The sequence below is a fragment of the Trichosurus vulpecula genome, chromosome 3, assembly GCF_011100635.1.
Source record: "Trichosurus vulpecula isolate mTriVul1 chromosome 3, mTriVul1.pri, whole genome shotgun sequence".
Lineage (NCBI taxonomy): Eukaryota > Metazoa > Chordata > Mammalia > Diprotodontia > Phalangeridae > Trichosurus > Trichosurus vulpecula.
Genome location: NC_050575.1, coordinates 304,834,619 through 304,858,829, shown reverse-complemented (window position 1 = coordinate 304,858,829; position 24,211 = coordinate 304,834,619). Strand labels below are relative to the sequence as shown.

General features: G+C 35.5%; 1 protein-coding gene across 1 annotated transcript in view; it reads left to right on the top strand.

Moving 5' to 3' along the window:
• ADAM9 (ADAM metallopeptidase domain 9) overlaps positions 1-24,211 on the top strand; it is a 99,273-nt gene that overhangs the window by 36,273 nt on the left and 38,789 nt on the right. The window contains exons 8-14 of the mRNA XM_036750369.1: positions 201-272; positions 1,324-1,493; positions 5,627-5,708; positions 8,237-8,370; positions 13,848-14,019; positions 18,700-18,792; positions 19,439-19,634. Coding sequence (XP_036606264.1) covers positions 201-272; positions 1,324-1,493; positions 5,627-5,708; positions 8,237-8,370; positions 13,848-14,019; positions 18,700-18,792; positions 19,439-19,634 — 919 coding nt within the window. The remainder of the gene's footprint in view (positions 1-200; positions 273-1,323; positions 1,494-5,626; positions 5,709-8,236; positions 8,371-13,847; positions 14,020-18,699; positions 18,793-19,438; positions 19,635-24,211) is intronic.

Sequence of the window (24,211 nt, the reverse complement as noted above, 5' to 3'; positions counted from 1 at the left end):
TTCATTTTATGTTTAATTCCCTTTATCTGTCTGGGTGTCTTCTACAGATTGTCCTCAATTTTAGACATAGATGTAAGATTTGTAAACTGATCATACTAATTTGTTGTTTTTTTTTAAATCCCTTTTCAGACTACACTCTTGTCATTTTACTTATCCTGATAGTCATTTTCTTTCTTTTCCTTTTTTGTTTTGTTTTTCAGTATGACATGATGGGGAGTAATCAGACTGCTGTGAGGGAAGAGATGGTTCATTTAGCAAACTACTTGGATAGTGTGAGTTGTGGTTAATGGCATGACAAAATATTCATTGTTTATATCAGACCTCTAGAACTGATTGTAAATTTCTCCGTTTGAGCTCTGAATCATCGAGGGACTTGGGAGTGTTTAACTTTGAGCTTTATTTTTTAGATTTGCAGACTGACTGTCCTGCTTTGTAGTACTTGTTATGTTTGAAACATAAGGAAAGGTGTAGTGGGTGTGTCTAAAATACTTTTAAAACTATAAAGCTCCTAATTTCATGGAACGTGTGTTCTCTGTAAGGTTGATCTGACAGCGTCATTTCATAATACATGAAGCCTTACTATGATGTTATTTGATTGATAGCCTCCTTAAAATGCTTGTTTGCGTGGAACTGAATTCCGTTAGTAATGTTGCTTCAATTAACTTTGTATTTTTGTGGATATAGTTAATGATGTTAGCCGGAGAGGAGTCTGTGTCAACTTGTTTGCCCTCAAAGTAATTATCTGGGAATATTTGCCTTTTATTGACAGCATCTCCATATTAAGGGAAACTTTTAAAATAAGAATTCTCTTCTGCAGTTTAAACTTTGGTGTGACAATATTCACACTCAGTATCCATTGTAGCAATAGCTAATATTTATATAGCGCTTTCAGGTTTGCGTAGTGCTTGTATATATTCTCTTATTTGACCCTCACAGCTCCCCTTGGAGGTAAGTGTCTTTATTGTCCTCCCTTTATGGATGAGGAAACTGAAGCTGAGAGAGGGCAGTGACTGTCTTCAGAGTTATTGAGTGTTAGTGGTAGGATTTGAACCTAGGTCTTCCTGACTCCACTTTTGTCACTTTGTCAGCTGCACCCACTGTCTCCTTATAATTTGGTGTAAAGTTGTAAAGTAGTTTTATCCCTAAGGTAATACCGAGGTATGTGTCCAGAAGACAACTAGCAGCATTTTATTAACAAAGGAAACAATTTCCCTGGGACTTACTTATACTTGTTTTACTTACATGGATGACATCTGTCCCACATTCTTTTTTTGGCCCACATTCTTAAATGTATTTTTTTGGGGGGGGTATTTTTTTTTCCAGATGTACATTATGTTAAATATCCACATCGTACTAGTTGGGCTAGAGATTTGGACTAACTCAAACCAAATCAGCACAGCTGGAAGTGCTGGTGATGTGTTGGGGAACTTTGTGCAATGGCGAGAGAAGTCACTGATTACTCGTCGGAGACATGACAGTGCGCAGTTAGTTCTGTAGGTGATGTTCTTTTTTATTTCAAATAGTCTAATTAAAAAGTGATAATTATTTGATAATTACATTTACTACTACTGTTTTCTCTCAAGGCTTCTAAGCCTTAAGCAAAATAAAAAATTCAAAGTATGACTATAAGGTAACGACTTATTTTGAACAGAACTTATACAGTCAAGTAAGTGTTGTTCCCTTCAAATTAATTACTGTGAAAATCTGTGCATTTTTTTTTTTAGAAGATACTTCCCTTGTTCAGATTATATTTGAAACTCGTTTTTTGGCCACCAGAGTCAACGTTACATTCTTTAAAATATCTTGTGTTAACAAATCTTTTTCTTATGAGGGTGGATTTGATTTTCGGAAATAGCCAAAAGTTATTTACAGAAATGTTTCTGGTCAGCAAAGTGTGTAAGCTAGCAGGTTATACTATTTGGGGGCAAAAATAAGTTTTTAACCTCAATGCTAGATTTTATCTGTGGTTCATAAATTGTTTTTGATGGCAATTCCAAAAATATTTAAACTATTTTGGGCAGTGCATCTTGGCAATAAATATATAACTACTTTGAATTTATTACTTTGACAAGCAGTATTTTCATGATTGTGTATAGTATGCTTTTAAGTCATACATTTTAGTCTTCCCATTTTAATTATCATCCCATTCTGATAACTTATTGTGATGTGGAGGTGAACCTGAGTTCTTAAAAACTACACCACTGGACCACAAGCTCTGGCAGGTTTTAGTAAGGCTTTCACTATAGTACTAGCAACAAGCTCTGTTTTTTTTTGTTTTTTTTTTACCCCCAAGAACATGCCTAGTAAAGTATGAAGGGGTTCAGAACTAGCGGGTTGGTCACTAGATGATAAATTCTTTGGCTATGGCCGTCCATGAAACAAAGAATATAAATCTCTCTCAGTCCAAGACAGCTGTCTTCCACTTCTACAGTGACCATGGCAGAATGGTAGAAAAGGGGCAAAGGGAACTCTTGAAGCACCTAGTTATTAGATCATCTATAAACATTCACTCTTGGGTTTTAAATATAGAGATCTTTGTCCTAATGACTAATGAGTGACTATATAGTACTATTAGAGTAATTGAACCAAATTAATGTTGACATTTTTGATATAGATATAACTGAAACACATACGGAAGTTATAACCAAATGTTAGGGAGAGTCCGAGGCTATCCTTGGAGAAGTAAATAAAGAAGTAGAGAGAATTGTTTCTTTGTTCACCCAAAGCAAAAAAGAGATGTCATTACACACGGGCCACTTGACCGTCTTACTTTGTAGTCTTTGTAATGAGCATAAGCAAAAATACCAATAAAATAATTGCATTTATGTGCTGACTCGTAGTGGCTGAAGCGATAGATAACTTTTATGAGAAACTTAAAAAGATTCTCCAAAGCATCAGCATATACCTTGATTCTGGTGACTTCATCATGAAGATGAGGCTGGAATGGAGAAAAATATAATGGAAAATAAGGTCTAGTAGTAAGAAAAGAGGCAAAGGCTTGTATATATAGGCAGAAGGATCATACATACATGCATACATACATAAGGACATACAGACATTTTCTTCAGACAAGGTTGCAAAGCATTGGACATTGTGAGAAGTGAGCAATATTATTTTTATTTTTTAATAAAATTGACTACATTTCTAACAGGAAATGACTAGTTGTGAATTTTGGAGTAATTTTTAAATAAGCTTCCTGAATGCAGTTATACCATTGACTAATTAGGGCAAATGTCAGATAATCCAGTGTTTCCATAAATCTGTGATCTCATTAGTAGGAATTGCCTCTGATGGTAAGATCACAGACTTCCCGTACCTACTCCTTCATTAGGACTTGTTCATTGCTTCCTGTTGCTTTGCTACAGAGTCCATTCAACATGTTGAGAACCTTCCTTACATTACCTTTCCATTGTATAGATGCTAATAGTCCACATTGACTGTTCCTTGGTTGTCTTTCATTCCTGCTATATGACTGACCCATTTTTTTCTAGTTATCTATTTCTCCAATGATTTACTTTTTAACACTTTTCCTAAGAAATTCCTCACTGACAGTATTTTTCGACCTGGTCACATCAACTGTGCCGCTTCCTTCGGGTGAACCTCCACTTCGGTTTTTTGGAGACTGGTCTTCTGTGTCTCAAAGCTGGACAACTTTACTGGATGATTACAGTATTTACAGTAAAGAATGGACCTTTTTTTTTTCTTTTTTCTTTTCCCCAGAAAGAAACATGAGGTCATTGAAAGAACTGTGTCATTCCTCATTGACAGCCTACCTTCTCCTTGGTCCTAACTCATTTTCTGTTGTAGTGTTTGTCTAGGCCACTGATAGAAAAGCTGTGTAGTTTGCTTTTCCAACTACATAGTTTAGTCAAGTTAACAGACATTTTTCATCTGCTGAATTTTTCTTTTCTGGGCATAAAAATCAAACTCTCTTAAGTGACTGTGAATCTCATTTAAGAGATTTTGCAGTATACTGCAACTGAATGAAATCATTACAATGATTTTATTACACTTATTTCATTATTCCTGTGTTTAAATAGTTAAAAATAGGAACATCTTGAAGATGCTGTGCAGAATCAACTTGGATTTTGTGCTATACCTCCTTCATCATAGTGGCAAATATGTTGGCAAATAAACTCAATTTTTTAAAGGAATTTGAGGTGATGTTCTCAGCGGAGAGGGTCAGGTGAGAGTATCCTTTGGGAGGCTTGAGGATTCATGAGATTTAGAACAGTTGCTGAGGACAGTAGAGTAGATAGTTGACTAAAGAAGATTAGAATGTTTGTTTTGGTATTGATCCGAGCTAAAGGAATCAGAAAACCACTATAAATTTACTATATCTAAGCTCAACAGAGCTCTCACTACCTTAACAACTCTCCTTAACACAATGTAGTGGGAGCTCTGTTGAGCTTAGATATAGTAAATTTATAGTGGTTTTCTGATTCCTTTAGCTCGGATCAATTCCACTTGAATAAGTACAAGGGCAGTACTGAGTCAGGGATGACAACAACTGACAGTAAGAGTAATATTCGATTCCATTTTTGAAAGGCATGATTAGTCACAGGAGAAGGGAGGCAAAGGGCTTGAAATCAGAGGATACTGAAAAATTGAGTTTCTTTAGAAAGGGATTAAAATAGGGAAGGGACAAGAACATAGCTAGTACAAGGGAATGAATGGAGGGGTAAAAGGAATGGTTGTCACAGTAATGATAAAGAACGGGGTTTGGGATTATAGGGAAATTTATTTTATGCCAACAGCTCATGATAACTCTCTGGGTACTAAGTTGTGGGAGGGTATTTATCTGTACCAGTGAAGAGACTGTGCATTCTGATAAAAATCCTTGAAATATCAAAGTACAATATCCTTTTTAAAAAATCAGGGGATGTAAGAGCTGGTGTGGGGTAGTAAGTCAGAAGGCCTGGGTTCAGGTACCAGCTAATGTGTAAGTAGCTTACTCTCCTTGACTATTTAAAAATGTATAAAAGGAAGAAAAGAGCGAAACATTTATGAAGCGTCTGTTATATACCAGGCACTGTGCTACCTGCTTTACAAATATTACTTCATTTGATACTCACTATAACCCTGGGAGGTAGGTGCCGTTATCATCCTCATTTTACAGATGAGGGGGTAAGTGACTTGCCCAGGATGATAACAGCTACTAAGTATCTGAGGCTCGATTTGAATTCAGATCTTACTGATTCCAGGCCTAGTGCTTTATCTGCTGTTAGCTTCGACAAAAGGGGGGTAAAATATTCACAGCCTACCTCATCAGGGTTCCTGAGAAGAAGGTACTTTGTAAACCTTAAAAGACTATGGAAGTGTAAGTTGTTATTAATTATATATTGCAATTTAGAAGGATTTCTGTTAAAGTGTTTTAGTTTAAACAAGTTTAGCTATGTTAGAGAGTGTGTTATAGTTACTGAACAAATCCGTTTATGTGGAAAACTTCACTTACTACAGTGTATGAACAATGAGTTATTGCTCTGTTAGATTCTGACTATGTATGTTTGACACAGCTTTTCCTACTATTGTTTCCTAGTGACAGATCTGATGGCATCATCCTAACTAGCAGGAAAGATGTTTTACCTTATTAGTTAAGTTGCAGTTTTTTTCTCTGACAATTCAGGAGGAAAGGCTTTGGAGGGACTGCAGGAATGGCATTTGTAGGAACAGTGTGTTCAAGAAGCCATGCAGGAGGCATTAATGTGGTACGTTGACTTCTTTATTTATTGCTGGTTTATTTATTCATTTATCTATCTATGTAGTTATTTATTTATTAAATATTTTAGTTTTTTCCCCAAATTACATGTAAAAATAATTTTTAACCTTTTTTTAACGTTTTGATTTCCAAATATTATACCTCCTTTGCCCTCCCCCCTCGAGGAGATGGTAAGCAATCTGCAATCTGATATAGGTTATACATGTGCAGTCATGTAAAATATATTTCCACAGTAGTAATTTTGTGGAAGACAACTTGGACCAAAAAAAAAAGAAAGTATGAAATAGTATGCTTTGGTCTGTATTCAAATATCATTAGTTCTTTCTCTGGAGGTGGATAGCATTTTTCTTCATGAGTCCTTTGGGATTGTCTTGAGTCATTGTATTGTTGATAATAGCTAAGCCATTCACAGTGTACAATATTGCTGTTACTGTGTACGATGTTCTCCTGGTTCTGTTCACTTCACGCTGCATCAATTTATGTAAGTCTTTCAAAGTATTTCTGAAATTGTCCTGCTTGTGTCCTCCATACACAATCATATACATTACAATCATATATAACTTGTTCTGCTGTTCCCCAATTGATGGGCATCTCCTTAATTTCCAATTCTTACCCATCACAAAAAAGATTACTATAATATTTTTATACAAATGGATCCTTTCCCCTTTTTTTGATCCTTTGGGATATAGACCTAGTAGTAGTATTGGGAGATCGAACTGTATACACAGTTTTATAGCCCCTTAGCTATAAATTGCTCTCCAGAATGGTTGGATCATTTTATGACTCAACCAACAGCACATTAGTGTCCCAATTTTCCCACATTCCCTCCAACATTTATCATTTTCCTTTTCTGTCATATTAGTCAATCTGATAAGTGTGAGGTGATGCCTCAGAATTGTTTTAATTTGCACTTTTCTAATCAGTAGTAATTTAGAGCATTTTTTCATATGACTATAGATAGTTTTGATTACTTCATCTGAAAATTGCTTGTTCATATCCTTTGACCATTTATCAATTAGGGAATGACTTGTATTCTTACAAATTTGACTTAGTTTTCTATGTATTGGAGAAATGAGGCCTTAATCAGAGATACTTGCTGTAAAAACATTTTCCCCAGTTTTTTGCTTTCCTTCTAATTTTGGTTTCATTGGTTTTGTTTCTGCAAAACTTTTAAAATTTTAGTATAATTAAAATTAGACATTTTACATTTGGTAATGTTCTCTATATCTTGTTTTGTCCTAAATTCTTATTTCATCCCAAATCGTCCCTTGCATTTACTGTGTGTGTGTGTCTGTCTGTCTGTGTCTGTGCTTCAGATGTGTTTTTTTGGAAATAACATATTGTAGGATTCTGGTTTTTTAATCCATTCTGCTATTCACTTCTATTTTATGGGTGTTTATTTCATTCACATTTACAGTTATGATAACTGTATTTCCCTCCCTCCTATTTTTCCTGTTTATCCTTCTCTCTCTCTCTCTTTTTCACCTATCCCTCTTCACATTTTACTTCTGACCACTGCTTACCCCATTCTGCCCTCCCTTCTATTAGTTCCCCCTCCTGTATTCCTCATCCCTTTTTACTTTCCTATAAGGTAAGACAGGTTTCTATATCCAACTGTTTTTATGTTATTCCCTCTTTCAGCTAATTCTCATGAGAATAAGAGTCAAACATTGTCTGCCAGCCCCCCCTCCCTCCCATTTTCTCCTCTACTGTAATAGCTCTTTTGTGCCTCTTTTATGTTTGATAATTTATCCTATTCTATCTCCCTTCCCTCTTTTCCCAGTGCAATCTTGTTTTTCACCCCTTCCTTAATTTTTCTTTCTCTCTTTTTGTTTTTTGTTATTTTCCCATTATAGACAACTCACACCTGCACCCTTCTGTCTATGTATACTCCTTCTAATTACTCTAATAGTGATACAGTTCTTAAGAGTTACAAGTATCAGCTTCTTACGTAGGAATATTAACAGTGTAACCCTTTTGAATCTGTTATGTTTTCTCTTTCCTGTTTACTTTTTAATGATTCTTTTGATTCTTGTATTTGAAGATCAAATTTTTTTTTATTTATCTCTGGTCTTCTAATTAGGAATGCTTGAAAGTCTTTTCTTTCATTAAATCTCCATTTTTCCTTCCTGAAGGATTATATTCAGTTTTTCTGGGTTGGTAATTTTTGGTTGTAATCTTAGCTCTTTTGCCTTCCAACAAAGATTGTGAATGAAATTTGCTACTACTTGGGTATTATTTTAAACTATCACTTTTAGGAAATAGATGAAGTAACAGTATATGGTATCATTGGCCCATGAAAACTGAGGCTATCACTCTGTTTCTCAGAAGCTATCCAAAATATCCTCCATCAGTTGCTATTTAAAAATCATTTTGTTTAAATCCATATATTGCTGATATCTTGACCATGCAAATCCGAAAGATATTCATTCATATACGTGTTGGTTTATATTCTTTTTGTTAAGCAAATAATTTTGAGAAATAGCACTCCATAATCACCTTCCTCCTATTGTATAGTTTGGACAAATCAGCGTGGAAACCTTTGCATCCATTGTTGCTCATGAGTTGGGACATAACTTGGGAATGAACCACGATGACGGGAGAAACTGCAGGTGTGGAGCAAAGAGCTGCATCATGAATTCAGGAGCATCGTGAGTCAAATGTTTTCTTTTTTGGCCTTGGAATAAATAGTGAAATAGAAAAATGACCCTCAAATTTGAATGAGTGAGTTACCCTCCTGTTATTTTAGAAGTTAAATATAAAGAAGCTATTAATTTCTGAAATAAAAGTGTAGACATATTAAAAACTTGAATAGAAACTCACATTTTTGTAATGCTTTAATGCTTGTAAAACTTTAGAAAAGACCTTTTCTCATAACAATTGTATTGTAGGTGGTACGAAGATTGCAACATGGTAAACACTGGACTTTGAAGTCAGGGGACTAGTCGAGTCCCAGCTCTAAACCTTTCTGCTTTGTAGCTTTGATCAGCTTACTCTTTGGGTCTTAGTTTCCACACCTGTAAAATGAAGAGATTGGAGAGGATAATTTCTAAGGGCACTTCTGGCTCTAAATCTTATGATTACTTTTTTCCAGATATGTAAAATGAGGCTCAGATAGATTTATACGGCTTCGTCTAGTTATACAGTTAGTGTATGTCACAACCAGAATTTGAACTTCTGAGTCTTCCAAGTCCAAATCCAGCGCTCTGCTGTATCTTTCTATTTTTGCCAGAGACTAACACCTATAGACCACTTAGAGGATGCTCCCAGGCCATGTATCTCCATAAATACATTTTGAAAACTGTTGTTGTTTGTTGTGGTGAAAACTACTGACAGGAATTAGAAATACAAAGTATTACCCTTCCCCACCCCCCACCTTTTTGGGGGGTTTGGAGAAAACCAAACAAAAATTAAACAATGACAATAGAACCGTTCAACTGTATTTGTTTCATAATTGTGTGTTGACTGGAAGATACTGTGTTGTGGTAGAGTGTGGGGATGGTTATTTGAAAACCTGGATTTAGCCTTGATTTTGCCATCAAATAATGTGTAGAGACCTTACCTAAGTCATGCAGTCTTTGTGCCTCAGTTTCCTCATCTATAAAAATAAGATGAGAATTTTAAAATTATTACCCTTTTTGTATTAAGGGAGTGATTTTCCTAAAGTGCAGGTTTGACTATGTGACCTACCTACTAAATAAACTCCAATGACTCCCTGTCATCTCCAGGATCAAAGATGAAATCTTCTGTCTGGTGTTCAAAGCCTGTCATAACCTGCCCCTCCCCACCCACCTTTCCACTCTTCTTACATCTTAGACTCTAGGGCCATCTGATGACACCAGCCTCTTTGTTGTTACTCTAACAAGATAACTCCTATTTTTCGACTCCACATATTTTCATTGGCTGTCCTCTGTGCTTGGAATGCCATCCCTCCTCATCTCTGCCTCCTGGATTTCCTGTTTTCCTTTAAGTCCCAATTTAAATCCTACCTTCTACAGGAAGCTTTTCCTGATTCAAGAATCCTTAATTCTATTAGCTTGCTTCTGTTGATCATCCTCAATTTATCCTGTATATAACTTTTTTTGTTTGCAGTTATTTGCTTGTTGTCTTTAGCATTAGATTGTGAGCTTCTCAAAGGCAGGGACTTTATCTCCAGTGCTTAGCAAAGTGCCTGGTACTTAAATGTTTATTGACTGACTAATTGACAACGAAGATCTGGCTTTTACTGTGATTTCTGTAAACATGGTTAGTGCTAATTGTAAAATTCTAGGGGGAGGGGATTATGCATGAGAGAATATGGAGGTGGCATTTCCATCAAAGGGTTGGGGTTAGAAGTGAAAACATATGACTATACCAAAGTATGGCATGGATCTGTGAACTCCTTGATGTCTGTATTTACTTTAGTAGTGCAAGTCTCAATCTATTCACATTGCATCTTATGCAGCTCTTATCCAGGCTTTCATATAAATTGTCCAGAAGGTATGCAACAAATGTTCTGCCCTAGATTCCTTGACATTTTGTGGATACTAATGGAATACATAGACTATCCTTCAGTTTTCCCATATTTTCACTAACACCTGTCTGGTCCACTTCCTTTTATAGTCACATCACTCTAAAGATATTCTTTATGACATTCTTCCTTTTTATTTCTTCTGTGGTAATATGTTGAAGCTTACTCATATTTTTGGGGCAGCTAAATGGCTCAGTAGATAGAACACTGGGTCTGGAGTCAGGAAGACATCTTCCTGAGTTCAAATCTGGCCTTAGACACTTTAGTAGGTTTATGACCCTGGGCAAGTCACTTAACCTTTGTTTGCCTTAATCCACTGGAGAAGGAAATGGTAAAAAGCACTCCAGTATCTTTGCTAAGAAAATCCCAGAGGCGATATGGTCCATGGGTCACAGCTGAATGACTGAACAACAAAACAGTATATTTATCAGATACTTTTCCGCTGTTATTTACAGTTTTAATTAATCAGAGGCTGTGATATTCTATGACCTTTGATTCAGTGAGAAGCTTGGGGTAATTAAAAATATTGCACATTTTCCCAAAGACAATCCAGCCCATTCTCCCCCTGTTCAGTTTTGAGCTCAGTTCATTGTACATTTACAGTTTCTGTATAAGATTGTATAGGCTAATTAACTAGTTCTATGGATTGGTCAGTTAGGTATGTATATCATTATCTGGACAATAGGCATTTTTCAACCACTCGTTTTTTACTTAGGCTGAACTCAAGTGATTGTAAATCTCATTTAGGATGCTCTACAATGTTCTAGGCCTTGATGTAGTCAGCACAGTGTCATCTGCAGGTCAGTATGGGTCATTCTGGAGCGTCACACCCTCTATAGGGAACCTCACTTTGATTTGGATTCCAAGTTAAACAGACTTCAAGACTTTTGGCAACTTCTCCATACTTTTTGTTTTGCTTGATATCAGGTTATTGAACAAATTTTTCCCTGTCATGTCTTTCAAGGAATCTTGTGTACTTTTCATATATGAATGGCAGACGTCTCATTGAAGGATTGGCTTTCTGCTCTATTGAATCAAAATTTTAATAGTTAATAAACAATAAGCACTGTAGACTCTTGTATTCCCTATATCTGATTGTAGAGATGTGTTATGCTGTGTGTATCATTTGTGGAAGTCTGCCTTGCTTCTTCCTTTCCCAAGCCTTCGTTAAGGATGCTCTCAATGTATATGTAGATTATTTACCTAAAGATTTTGTGGAGATAGGAAGTAGGCATATGAATTAATAGTTTATGATGTTTTAAATTACTTTTTTGGTCATGATAATGTCTGTGGTGGGTTTTTTTTTTCACCCTTAAGCATTAATTATCCATGAGAATTGATCCTTAGTGTCAAAATTGTTTCTTCTCCAGCATGGACCTCCTGTGTGTACACTTGTTCTCCAGCATGGATCTCCTATATATATACTTGTTCTAATCTAACTTTTTTTCTATCTTTGTTTTCTTTAACACCAGTTCTACTTTCTCATGCTGTATATTGGTGATTGCTCTTAGAAGCGAAATGTGATATCTCCATTGATGGAGAAAAGCTATGTTTTAGAATTTTTTTTTTTTTGAGAACAGAGAAAATGTCTTTGTTTAAAAATCATTTGGTCTAGGGGTGGGGAACTTGTGGCCTCAATTCCGTTCTGTGAAGTTTGGATTCAGTCAAAGGGCTGCACTTGAGGACCTAGAGGGCCACAGGTTCCTGTTCTTGTTCTCCCAGTTTTATCTTTAAATGCCTTGAGGACGATGTAGTTTAACCGGGTCAATAGACAGGGTTCCCCCCCCCCCCACCCCCGCCCGCTTGGTTTGTTTTTTTTCTTTATTGCATCTTACTGTTTTACAATGTCATCCCCTAACTTTTTCCTCCATAAGAGTTTAGAAACTAGCTTATAGTATTAATCAGTATTTATGTTGCCATAGCTAATGACCATTTCATATTAGAAGAGTTACAGCAATAGCCTCTATCTGCACAGCTCTCCCTTCTGGAAATACTTCTAGGACTTGGTGGAAGAGGGTTGTAGCTGAAAGCTATTCCTCAGGTAAACTATATCAGTTTCCTTCTATATGTATACATGTATATGTACATATACATATATCCTGCATCTGCTTATATATTAAAATATATATATAGTGTGTGTATATATACACGTAAATATATAATATGTATATGCATGTACATGTGTAGACATATACATACACATATACATATATATGTGTGCGTATGTATAGTATGTAGGTGTATGTGTGTACTGTTACAGGCTCCTTGATCTCACTTTATATTTTAATACAATACAATATAAAAAATATATAATATACATGCATACACATACATATATACATATAGCCTCTATCTATATTGTATTGAAATATAAAGTGAGGTCAGGGAGTCTGTAACAGTACACACACACACACACACACACACACACACACACACACACACAAAAATAAACATTAAGCACCTGCTAGATGTCAGGCACTTTGCTAAGCACTAGGGATACAAAAAGACACAGACAATCCTTCCACTCAAGGATATATACATCTATATCTAGACAGAGATATACACACACATATGTATTATATATGTTGGACTCTGGTATATTGGGTGCATTCTACAGATGCTATTTGCATATATTAGGTAATTGTAATTAAGAAAATACAAATGTTAATAGCTGTTAATGTTAGACTGATTATAGCCAAAAAAAATAGGACGTTAGAGCCAGTTTTAAAGAACTGTACGTGATTTGGAGGTCGACATTTAGCCATCAGATTTGAGGAATATAGTGAGATTGGAGAGGCAGTATAACATACTGGGGAAAAAATCCAAAGGGATTTGGAGGGAGATTTTCTGGATTCCTGTCCTGACTGCCGCTTAAGGCTTGCCCTTTGGCAAGTCCCTTTTCTTTGAGCCTCACTCTCATCTACAAACTGTGGATAATCATACTTGTAGTGCTATGAGGGGCAGCTAGGTGGTGCATTGGATAGAGCACTGGGCTTAGAATCAGGAAGACTTATCTTTCTGAGATCCAGCCCAACCTCAGACATTTACTAGCTGTGTGAACCTGTTTGCCTTACTTTCCTCATCTGTAAAATAAGCTAGGGAAGGAAATGGCAAACCACTCCAGCATCTTTGCCAAGGAAGCCCCACAATGGGGTCTCAAAGAGTTCAGCATACCTGAAATGACTAAACAACAACATAATAACTGTGCTATGAGGAAAATGTTTTAATCGTAAGGGAATGCTGTGGGTGAAATGTTTTGTAAACCTTAAAGCATTATATAAATGTGAGCTTCATTTATTATGATGTAGTAAAAGATATCTATTGCAAATGCTTCTCATGATCAAGAAAGAAAATGGACATAAAATGCTTTGCAAACCTTAAAGCACTATATAAATGTGAGCTATCATCATTATGGTAGTATAATATATTGTTAGAGAAGAGCATCTTTCTGTATTAACTTTAAAAATGTTTTATTTTTTCCAAATAAATATGAATTCTTCCAAGTACTCATTCTGTTTTATGAAACAATATGAAAAATTTATTTTTGCTTTTTTAGTTTAGTTGTACTTTCAGGCTTGCAAAATAACATAAAGACTTTTCTCCTTATGTTTCTTTTAGAGGTTCCAGAAACTTTAGTAGTTGCAGTGCAGATGACTTTGAGAATTTAACTTTAAATAAAGGAGGAACGTGTCTTCTTAATATTCCAAAACCTGATGAAGCCTACAGTGCCCCTTACTGTGGTAATAAAATAATAGATATTGGGGAAGAATGTGACTGTGGTTCTCCAAAGGTCAGTAATTATTATTACAATTTTTGAATTCTGCTTTTTTAATTATTCATTTTGAACTTAAATACATAAAGACAAAAAAAAGCAGCATAACATAAAAAGAGGACTCACTATAAAACCATGAATTTACATTTCACAGTTTACTTTTTTTGAAAAACCGTGTTAAGTACTAATCTAACTCATCAGCTTTCTACACTTCCTTCCAAATTTTCTTTTATTCTCTGTTGTTGTGCACTTTTAATGTTTTTTCCTCCCATCCCCCCACCTTAGATTTGGCTACCATTAGACACAAATGTCTTTGTGTGTGTGTGTGTGTGTGTGTGTGTGTGTATGTGTGTCTCTGTATATCTGTGTATAAAACCATACTATACATACTTCTATTTATCAGTTCTTTCTCTGGAGGCAGATAGAATGTTTCTTCCTAGGTCCTTTGTAGTTGATTTGAATATTTATAATGTTCAAAATGACTTAGTTGTTCAGAATTGTTCTTAGAACAACATTCCTGTCACTGGGTACAGCATTCTCTTGGCGCTTCTCATTTTGCTCTTCATTATTTCGTGCCAGTCTTTCCATGTTTTTCTATAATCAAGGAGCTCATCATTTCATATAGCACAGTAATATTCCATCCTGATCATACACCACAACTCATTTAGCTATTCTGCAATTGATATGCATCCCCACAATTTCTAGTTCTGTGCTACCGCAAAGAGAGCTGCTGTAAATGTATTTGAACATACTGGTTCTTTTCCTTTTTCCCTAATCAACTTGAGAAACAAAACTAGTAGTGGTACTACTGGGTCAGAGTTTATAGACAATTTAATAACTCTTTGGGCTTAATTCCAGATTGCTCTCCAAAATAGTTGGATTAATTCACAGTTTCACCAATAGTGAATTAGTGTCCCAGGTTTTTTCCACATCCCCTCCAACATTTGTCACTTTCCCCTTCTATCATTTTAGCTGATCTAATAGGTGTTAAATGGTGTCTCAAGGTTGTTTTAATTTTCATTTATCAATAATGATATGGAGCATTTTTTCATATGGCTAATTGATAATTGTTTTGATTTCTTCATTGGTAAACTATCTGTTCATGTCCTTTGACCTTTATCAATTGTGGAAGGGCTCATATATCTATAGATTTCACAAAGTTCTTTATATATTTGAGATGTGAGACCTTTATCTGAGAAACTGTCTATAAATATTTTTCTCCAATTTTTTGCTTTCCTTCTGATCTTGGCTACATTTGTTTTATGTGTACAAAACCTTTTTAATTTTATGTAATTGCAATTACCTATTTTATACCTCACAGTGCTCTCTATCTCTTGTTTATTCATAAATTGTTTGCCTATCCATAAGTCTGATAGGTAATATGTTTTACGTTATTCTTATTTTCTTGTGACATCTTCCTTTATATCTAGGTCATGTATCCATTTTGACTTAATCTTCGTAAATGGTAAATATTGGGCTATGCCCAATTTCTGCCAGATTGCTTTCCCAACAATTTTTTACCAAATAATGAATTCTTATCCCCAAAACTTAAGTCTTTACACTTGTCAAACTACTATAATCATTTGCTGCTGTGTATGGTACGTCTACTTTGTTCCACTGACTTACCTTTCTATATCTTAGCCAGTACCTGATAGTTTTGATAATTACTGCATTATGATACAGTTTAAGATCTGGAACTGCTAAACCTCCTTCCTTTACATTTTTTCCCATTAGTTCCTTTGATATTCTTGAGCTTTTGGTTTTCTGAATAAGTTTTGTTATTATTTTTTCTAACTTGATAAGATAATTTTTTGGTAATTTAATTGGGATGGTATTGAGTAAATTTTGTTTAGGTAAAATTGTCATTTTTTTTATATTGTCCCTGCCTGCCCATGAACTATTAGTATCTCTCCAGTTATTTAAATCTGATTTTATTTGTGTAAAAAGCTTTGGATAATTCTGTTCATACAGTTTCTGGGTTTGTTTTGGTATACTCTGAGGTATTTTATACTGTTTAGAGTTATTTTAAATCTCTTAGTATCTCTTCTTGCAGAGTTTTGTTGGTGATATATAGGAATGCTGATGATTTATATGGGCTTACTTTATATCCTGCTACTTTGCTAAAATTATTCATTATTTCAGCTAACTTTTTAGTGGAGTCTTCAGGATTTTCCAAGTATATCATCCTATCACTTGCAAAAAGAGATAGTTTTATTAACTCATTGCCCATTCTGATTCCTTCAATTTCTTTTTCTTATTGGTAGGACTTCTAACACAGTATTGAATAATTTCGGTAAAAATGAGCATCCTTGTTTACTTTTGATCATACTAGGAAGGCCTCTAGCTTATCCCCATTACAAATGATGCTTGCTGATAGTTTTAGGTAAATACTTCTTATCAATTTAAGGAAAAATCCTTCTATACTTACACTTTCAAATGTCTTTAATAGGAATGAGTGTTGTACTTTTTTAAAAAGCTTTTTCTGCATCTGTTGATATAAAAAAGGTTTTTTTAACTTATTAAATCAATTATGTTGATAGTTTTCCTTATGTTAAACCATCCTGCATTTCTGGTATAAATCCTGCTTGGTCACAGTGTACAACCTTTGCACTATATTGTTGTAATCTTCTACCTAGTGTTTTATTTAGGATTTTCACATCCATATTCATTAATGAAATTGGTGTGTAGTTTTCATTCTCTGTTTTTACTCGTCCTGGTTTAGGTATCAGTACTATATTTGTTTTATAAAAGGAGTTTGGTAGGACCCCTTCTTTACCTTTTAGTCCACATAATTTACTTAATATTGGAATTATTTGGACTTTAAATGTTAGGTAGAACTCACTGGTAAATCCATCTGGTCCTGATGCCTTTTTCTTAAGAAGCTCATTTATAGCCTGTTGAAGTTCTTTTTCTTTTTCTAAAATAGATTTATTTAGTTATTCTTCTTCCTTTTCTGTTAATCGAGGCAGTTTATATTTTTGTAAATGTTTTTCCATTTCACTTAAATTGTTAAATTTATTGGTATATAATTAAGTAAAATAGCTCCTTATATTGCTTTGATTTCATCTTCGTTACTCTTATTCACCCTTTTCATTTTTAATACCAATGACCTGGTTTTCTTCTCTCTTTCTCTTAATCATATTAACCCATGGTTTATCTGTTTTGTTTGTTTTTTTTTTTTCATAAAACCAGCTCCTAGTTTTATTTATCATTTATTAATTCAGTGGTTTTCTTATACTCAGTTTTATTAATGTCACTTTTAATTTTTAGGATTTCTAACAGTGTTTAGTTGGGGATTTTTAGTTTGTTCTTTTCTTAGTGTTTTTAATTGCAGAGCCAGTTCATTGGTCTTCTCTTTCTCCAGTTTATTGATATAGGAATTTAGAGATGTAATTTTTCCTCTGATTACTTTTTTTCTGTATCCCATAGGTTTTGATATTATTGTCATTCCCCTTAATGAAATTATTAATTATTTGACTTGTTCTTTAACCCACTCATTCTTTAAAATTAGATTGTTTAGTCTCCATTTGGTTTTTATTCTGTGTTTCCATGGTCCCTTATTAAATATAATTTTTATTGCTTTGTGATCTGAAAGGCATACATTTAACACTTCTACTTTTCTACACTTAACAATAAAATTTTTATGCCCAAATATGTGGTCAGTCTTTGTAATGGTACCATGTATCACTGAGAAAAAGGTGTATTCCTTTCTATTCCCATTCAGTTCTCTCCAGATATCTATCATATCTAGCTTATCTACAATTTTATTTACCTCCTTAACTTCTTTCTTGTTTATTTTTTTCTTAGATTTATGTAATTCTGAGAGGGGAAAATTAAAGCCCCCCACTGTTATTCCAGATAACTTTTTGTGCTTTTGGGGGATAGAAAATTTTATTTACTGTCGTTTTTCTTTGGATATCTTGACCATTATTCACTCTCGTCATACTTCAGAGATTTTCTGGTTTAGGTATGGGTCAGCTAGGCAGCCTGCTTAGTCTTAATTGATCTCTGAAGCTAGCCACTTTCCTCTTCAAGCCACCTTCCATAAAGCTGCCAAAGTGCAGCGGCTTCCTATTGATCCTAAGATAAAATGCAAAAAGAAAAAATTGGGGACATTAAGGTATTTCTACCTGCTAAAGATGCAAATATCTGTGAAGGGGCAATCATGTATTAAGCCATGAATGAGTTTCCTACATCCCTCCAACATGATATAACACCTGAGAATGGGCATGGGAGAGGAGGAAGGTGGGCCAGGGCGTAAGAATTCATTCCTAAAGACAAGTCAGACGCAAGATGAGGAATATGGAGGAGGTCATTAAGAAGCTACACATATAGAAGGTTCACAGCATGAGGATACAGGGAAGCTGCAATCCATACACAAGAGGGACTAGCTACTAATTGGGGTTACTTTTGATGAATTTGAAGATGTTTAGTATAAGTGGTGAAGCTGGTGATGCCCTGGTTATAGATATTAATATGAAATTTGTGATTTTACAGTATTGTATGCCTGTAACATTTACCATAAGTTAAATCCATGTGGTTGGAAATAGTTTCTGTCCTAATAATATTTAAAAAGGTTAGGAGGATGAAAAATGGCATCTCAGTGAAGTATCTATTCTCTTCAAGATAGATATCAATAGTCAGTATTGACACTGTTATCCTACCATTTTACTGACAGCCAATTTATATCATCTACAGGAATGTGAATTGGACCCTTGCTGTGAGCCAAGTACTTGTAAACTTAAGTCAGGTGCTGAATGTGCATATGGTGACTGTTGTAAAAACTGTCGGGTAAGAAAGCTTTCTTGGTTGAAAAATAAAAATATCAATCCTTTGCCTTCTGAAATATCTAGTAAAAAATTAGTACTTGTTTTGTTGGGTGATTAGGAAAGATGACTTCATTGGGTTCTAATGTGTTGTATGTTTGTGGCATTGAGGAAAATTCTACTACAGCAAATGCCCTTGGTATATTTGATCAGTCATTCAACAAACATTCATTGAGTACCTAAAAACTGTGAATCTAACTACCTTGAGGCCTCTTTTCTACCACGTTTTCTGCAAAGATGAAAGGGAGCACATAGTATAGAATGGCTATTTTATGTTTTTTTATTTATTAATTTAATGTATTAATTTAATGAGTTGCTGTGGTAGGATAATTTATCACTTAGTTCCCAGGCAATTCGTTATGATAAGATTCACATGCTGGGCTACGCTGGTCTTTGGTAAGTAGACTTAGTCTGCCACCAAGACTGTATACAAAATCTTTCCAGCTTTGTAGATCTTCCCAGAGTATCCATTTCCCCTGGCATATCCAGGGTCACCTTTATGTCATGACGGAATAATTTTTGTGGAGTTATTGTGTGAGATGTGTCAAACATTGGTTTACTTATTAAAATTGAGCAAATAGTCTTGTTTGATTTGAATTTTGTTTCTCCAGTTCCTTCCAGGAGGTACTCTATGCCGGCAAAGTACCAATGAATGTGATCTCCCAGAGTATTGCAATGGCTCATCTCAGTTCTGTCAGCTAGATGTTTATATTCAAAATGGACACCCATGCCAGAACAATAAAGCTTATTGTTACAATGGCATGTGTCAGTTTTACGATGCTCAGTGTCAAGTCATCTTTGGCTCAAGTAAGACTTAACTAGAAAACATTCTGAGGGGTATGATTTTTTTTTAAAGATGTGTTTAATTTGTCAAACTAAAATAGTTCTAATTTTAATTTTGTTAAAATTCTGTGGCATGAAGATATATAATTCTCATTTGCTCGTGCTTATACAATTCCACTATTGAAGTGTTATTTTCAAATACTCAGCTGTGTAGGTTCCATAGTGATAAGCTCTATGGGAATATGTATCTAATTAGCAGTTCACATAAGCCAAAAGATGCTCCTTGCCCTCCTGGAACTCACTAAACATCCAGTCTGGTGTTCCTTTTGCTAATGTATTTTATGTAATGTAAGGCTGTAATGTCTGCTTTTATTTAAAAAGGTTGGATCTGTAAGACATGAGAGGTACTGTGACATCATGGGTAAAGAGCCAGTCTTGGAGTCAGGAAGACTTGGGTTTAATCTTCCCTCTGGCTGTTTGTTACATTTGGAAAGTCACTGAGCCTCTCACTTCCCTAAGACAAAGGTCTTAACCTGGCATTAGTGCATAGACTTCAGGGGATTTGTGAACTTGGATTGGGGGAAAATTGCATCTTTATTTAAATATAATTGATTTCCTTTGTTACTTCATGTATTTTGTTTTTAAGTATTTAAAAACAGCTCTGAGGAGTCCTTAGGTCTCATAACACTGCTAGAGGTGTCCATGGTGCATAAAACATTAAGAACATCTGGTCTAAGACTATAAGTTGCATAACAGTTTCTGTTCTTCTTTGGCAAAAAGGGTTTCCTCACTGGGAATTACCTATTGCAATGAATTTACATGTCTCTACCAAATGCCAAATTGCAAGGCATAATCCTAGAGAATAATTAGTTCCTCTTATTTACTTCAGGCAAATGGCAAGTAATTCAGCACCTGTTAGACAGGTAGTGTTGTCTTATAGGATAACAGATTCATAACAGTTAGACTAATCCTTTCCATTTTTTTCAAGTATGAGAAGGTCTCATTAGAGTCTGTTTAGACCTCAACATGACTATTAGTATCCATTGATTGAGTTATGAATTTGCTGGACATTTTAAATTAGTTTACATTTTATTATAGCAACATCTACATAAATTTGAAAATAAATGATACATATATATGTGAAGTATTATTTATTCACCTTGAAGCTATATTTGCTTATTTATAGATTTGGATATATATTCTTAATCTCGTAATTACTCCATGGCACACCAAGAATCCTGCACTCATCGGTTGGGAGACATTTGGTTGGGATATCTCTGGTCAGAGATAATTCCCCAGAGTCAAAGATAACACCAGGGTTTTCAACACAGAAGAATGAGTTGGAATGGATAGTTTAAAAAAAATAGGTCAGAAGAAGTCATACTGGAGGCCTTGTATTACAGGAGAAAGAGCATTCACCCTGGAATTAGAAGACCTGTGTTCAAATTCTGCCTCTTACCTTTACTATCTTTGTGATCCTGCATAAATCATTTAACCTTCCTGGGATTCATTTTCCTTACCTGTCAGATGAGAGAGTTGGGATGATGATATTCTATGAGGACCCTTACATTTGTAGAGTTGGGGTTCTCTGATCTATAAAGTCTTTTCTGTAAACATCAGCATGTTAGGAATAAAAGGGTACATATTAATTAAACACTAGGTTTACATGTTAACTATGAGACTGTTTGAAGCAAGCTATAAAGAAATACTACATTTAAGCACAGATGGATGTCACGTATTATTAAACTTAATCCTGGTTTATTAGTCTACTCTGGCTATTTTATGGGGTCAGAGACCTTCAGGTTGTGACCCTCAGGTTTTCCTAGCAGCCTAGCTTTGACTTAAAGGAAAAACTGTCAGAACTCATTATTGAATGTTCCCTCTAACTATGCAGATTGCAGTCTATACCTGCCTGTCTTGTGCGACTCTTATCTATGTCCTAGAAGAATTTTGCCACAAAGGGTCTATCTAAAGTGCTAGAGGCCGCCTTTAATTTTTCCTGACATCACAAGGGTACTAGTGGAATAGTTTGTCTACTTGTCTTCTCTCACTATGTGACTGAATGGTCTGCTTCTTTTGATCTTGTTACTTGATGAAATCTTTTATTTCTATTCTTTTTCAAAGTTTCTCACCTGTTACATATAGTGGCTGATTTATTTAAGAAAGTTCACTTTGTTGCGAGTTCTACCTGGAAGATTTTTCTTGGTACTTTTTGATTTTTCTCCATGAAACAAAGAAAAATGCAATAAATTTTATTAAAACCAAGAATACAGTTACTCCTTGGAAACCTTCTAAGTAAAATTTGCAACAAAGTGAATTCTCTTATTTAGCCCCATAGTACATCTTCCCCATACCTCTGAGATCCTTTTGGGGGGCGGGGGGCAGCCGTCAGAAGAGCAAAGCTCTCACTTCTGGTTCTTCTGTTCTCTTTCTACTTTTACTTCTCTTTTTATGAAGACAAATTCGTAGAGAGATTTGTGACTGACACATGTGAAGCTTAGTTAATAATAAGGTATGACACAGAAAAATAGAGGCTAGACACTATTTTGGCATGTTTGAATATTATCTTTTTGTAAATACAGTTTAAGCTGCCTAGCTTTGCTGAAATGGGCCATCCCTTTTGAGTTTTTCCATCTGAGATGAAGGAGCTTTCCTTATGCCCTCAGCCTTTAACCCGGAACTTCAACTCTTGCCCTGGAGCCATATACTCTTCATTGATGAGAGGTCTCTCTATCCTGGTGCTCCAAGATTCCTCACAACGCACTCCAGCCATTTTCACGTTCTACTGCCATGAACATTACTCCTCCTTTCCACCTCCTGCTCTGGCAACATTAAGTAAATCAATGCTGCCATTCTTGGAAAGGATGTTTTAATCAGTTGCTCTGTGATGCTACTCGCCACCTTTTTTTCCTTTTTAAAAAATTTTCCCAGATTAAAACATCCTTTCCCAGCCAATATTCCTCCCCTACTTATGTGTTATCTTCCTCTTGCCCTTTGTATTTGAATCCCAAGTGCTTAGTAAGCACTTAATAAATGCTTTTTATTTATTTATTGAGCTCTCCTTTCTCTACATCTCAAAACCCTTTGACATACGATCCCTTATTCTTTCTTCCTAAAAGAGGAGAAATAACCTGTCTCTGATGAAGAGATGGCCTGTCTCCTCACCCATCATTTATTTGTATCCTCAATGCTACCTACTCATTCCTGTTTCTCTGGCAGATTGCCTCCACAATAATTCCCCCAACCCCTACTCACTCATCTTAAATTAGTCCCTAATATCTTATTCCCTGCTCCCCACAGACTCCTAGATTTTCCCCATGCTTAAAAAAGAAAACAAAAAAATCCCTCATTCAGTCTTACCATCTCATCAAGCAGTGGTCCCATAGTGCTCTTCCTTTTCACAGTCACTCTCCTAGAAAAGGTATATGCACTCATTGCCTCCACTTTCTCCTCTCCTAACCCTTCGTAAATCTGGTTGTGACTTTATAAGTCAAGTGAAATTACTAATGATCTCTTAACTGCAAGCTCTCAGTTCTCACCCTTCTTGGCTTCTCTGTAGCATTTGACATCATTGATCACCCTTTTCCTCCTGGACACTTTTCTCTGAGTTTTTGCGACACTCTTCTTTTGCTTCTCTTCCGACCTGGATGACCAATCCTTAGGCTTTTTTGCCGTACCATCATTTGTATTTTTCTCTCTAACTGGATATACCCTGAGAATCTCTTGGATCTTCGGACCTTCTTTTCCCTACACTTTTTCTCTTGGCAATCCCATCAACTCTCATGAGTTCAGTAATCATCTATGTAGGTGGCTCCCATAGCTGGGTAGCTAGATGTTGCAATAGATAGAGTGTTAGGTCTGAAGTCAGGAAGACTCATCTTTCTGAGTTCAAATCTGACTTCAGACACTTACTAGCTGTGTAACCCTGAACAGACCTGGTTTGCCTCAGTTTTCTCATCTGTAAAATGAGCCAGAGAAAGAAATGGCAAACTACTATAGTATATTTGCCAAGAAAACCCCAAATGGGGTCACAGAAAATCAGACACATCCATAGTTACATATGCAGCCTTTCTCTGTTTCCTGTCCAACATCATCTATGGAACATTTCAAAACTGGATGTCTCTCAAATGCATCATGTCCAAAATCACTCATCTTTCCTCCCAAATCCACTGCTGTTGTAGACAGTTCCTGTTGGGGAGACCACCATTTTTTCAGGCACCCATATTTACAGCCTCAGTGTCTTCCTTGCTCCTTCCCTCCCATGCTCATTCTCTGCACACCACCTTTGTGCAGAACCCATGCTGGGCATTAGGGGAATAACAAAAGATTAAATAAAATAGCAAGCCTTATCCTCATGAAGCACACATTTTAGCTCAAATAAATACGCGAAGTGGTTTATAAGGGTATAAAGGAAGCACAAAATAAGTGTAATTTGGGGCCTTAGGCAAGGGGCTGGTTATAAGGCACACCATTTTTGTAGAAAGCGGTCATGCAAGTTTAATTCAGTTCAACAAATATTTGTTAAATTTCTGTTGCGCAAGATACCATGGTAATATCTCTATAGATATGAAAATGAAAAATGACAGTCCCCACACTTACAG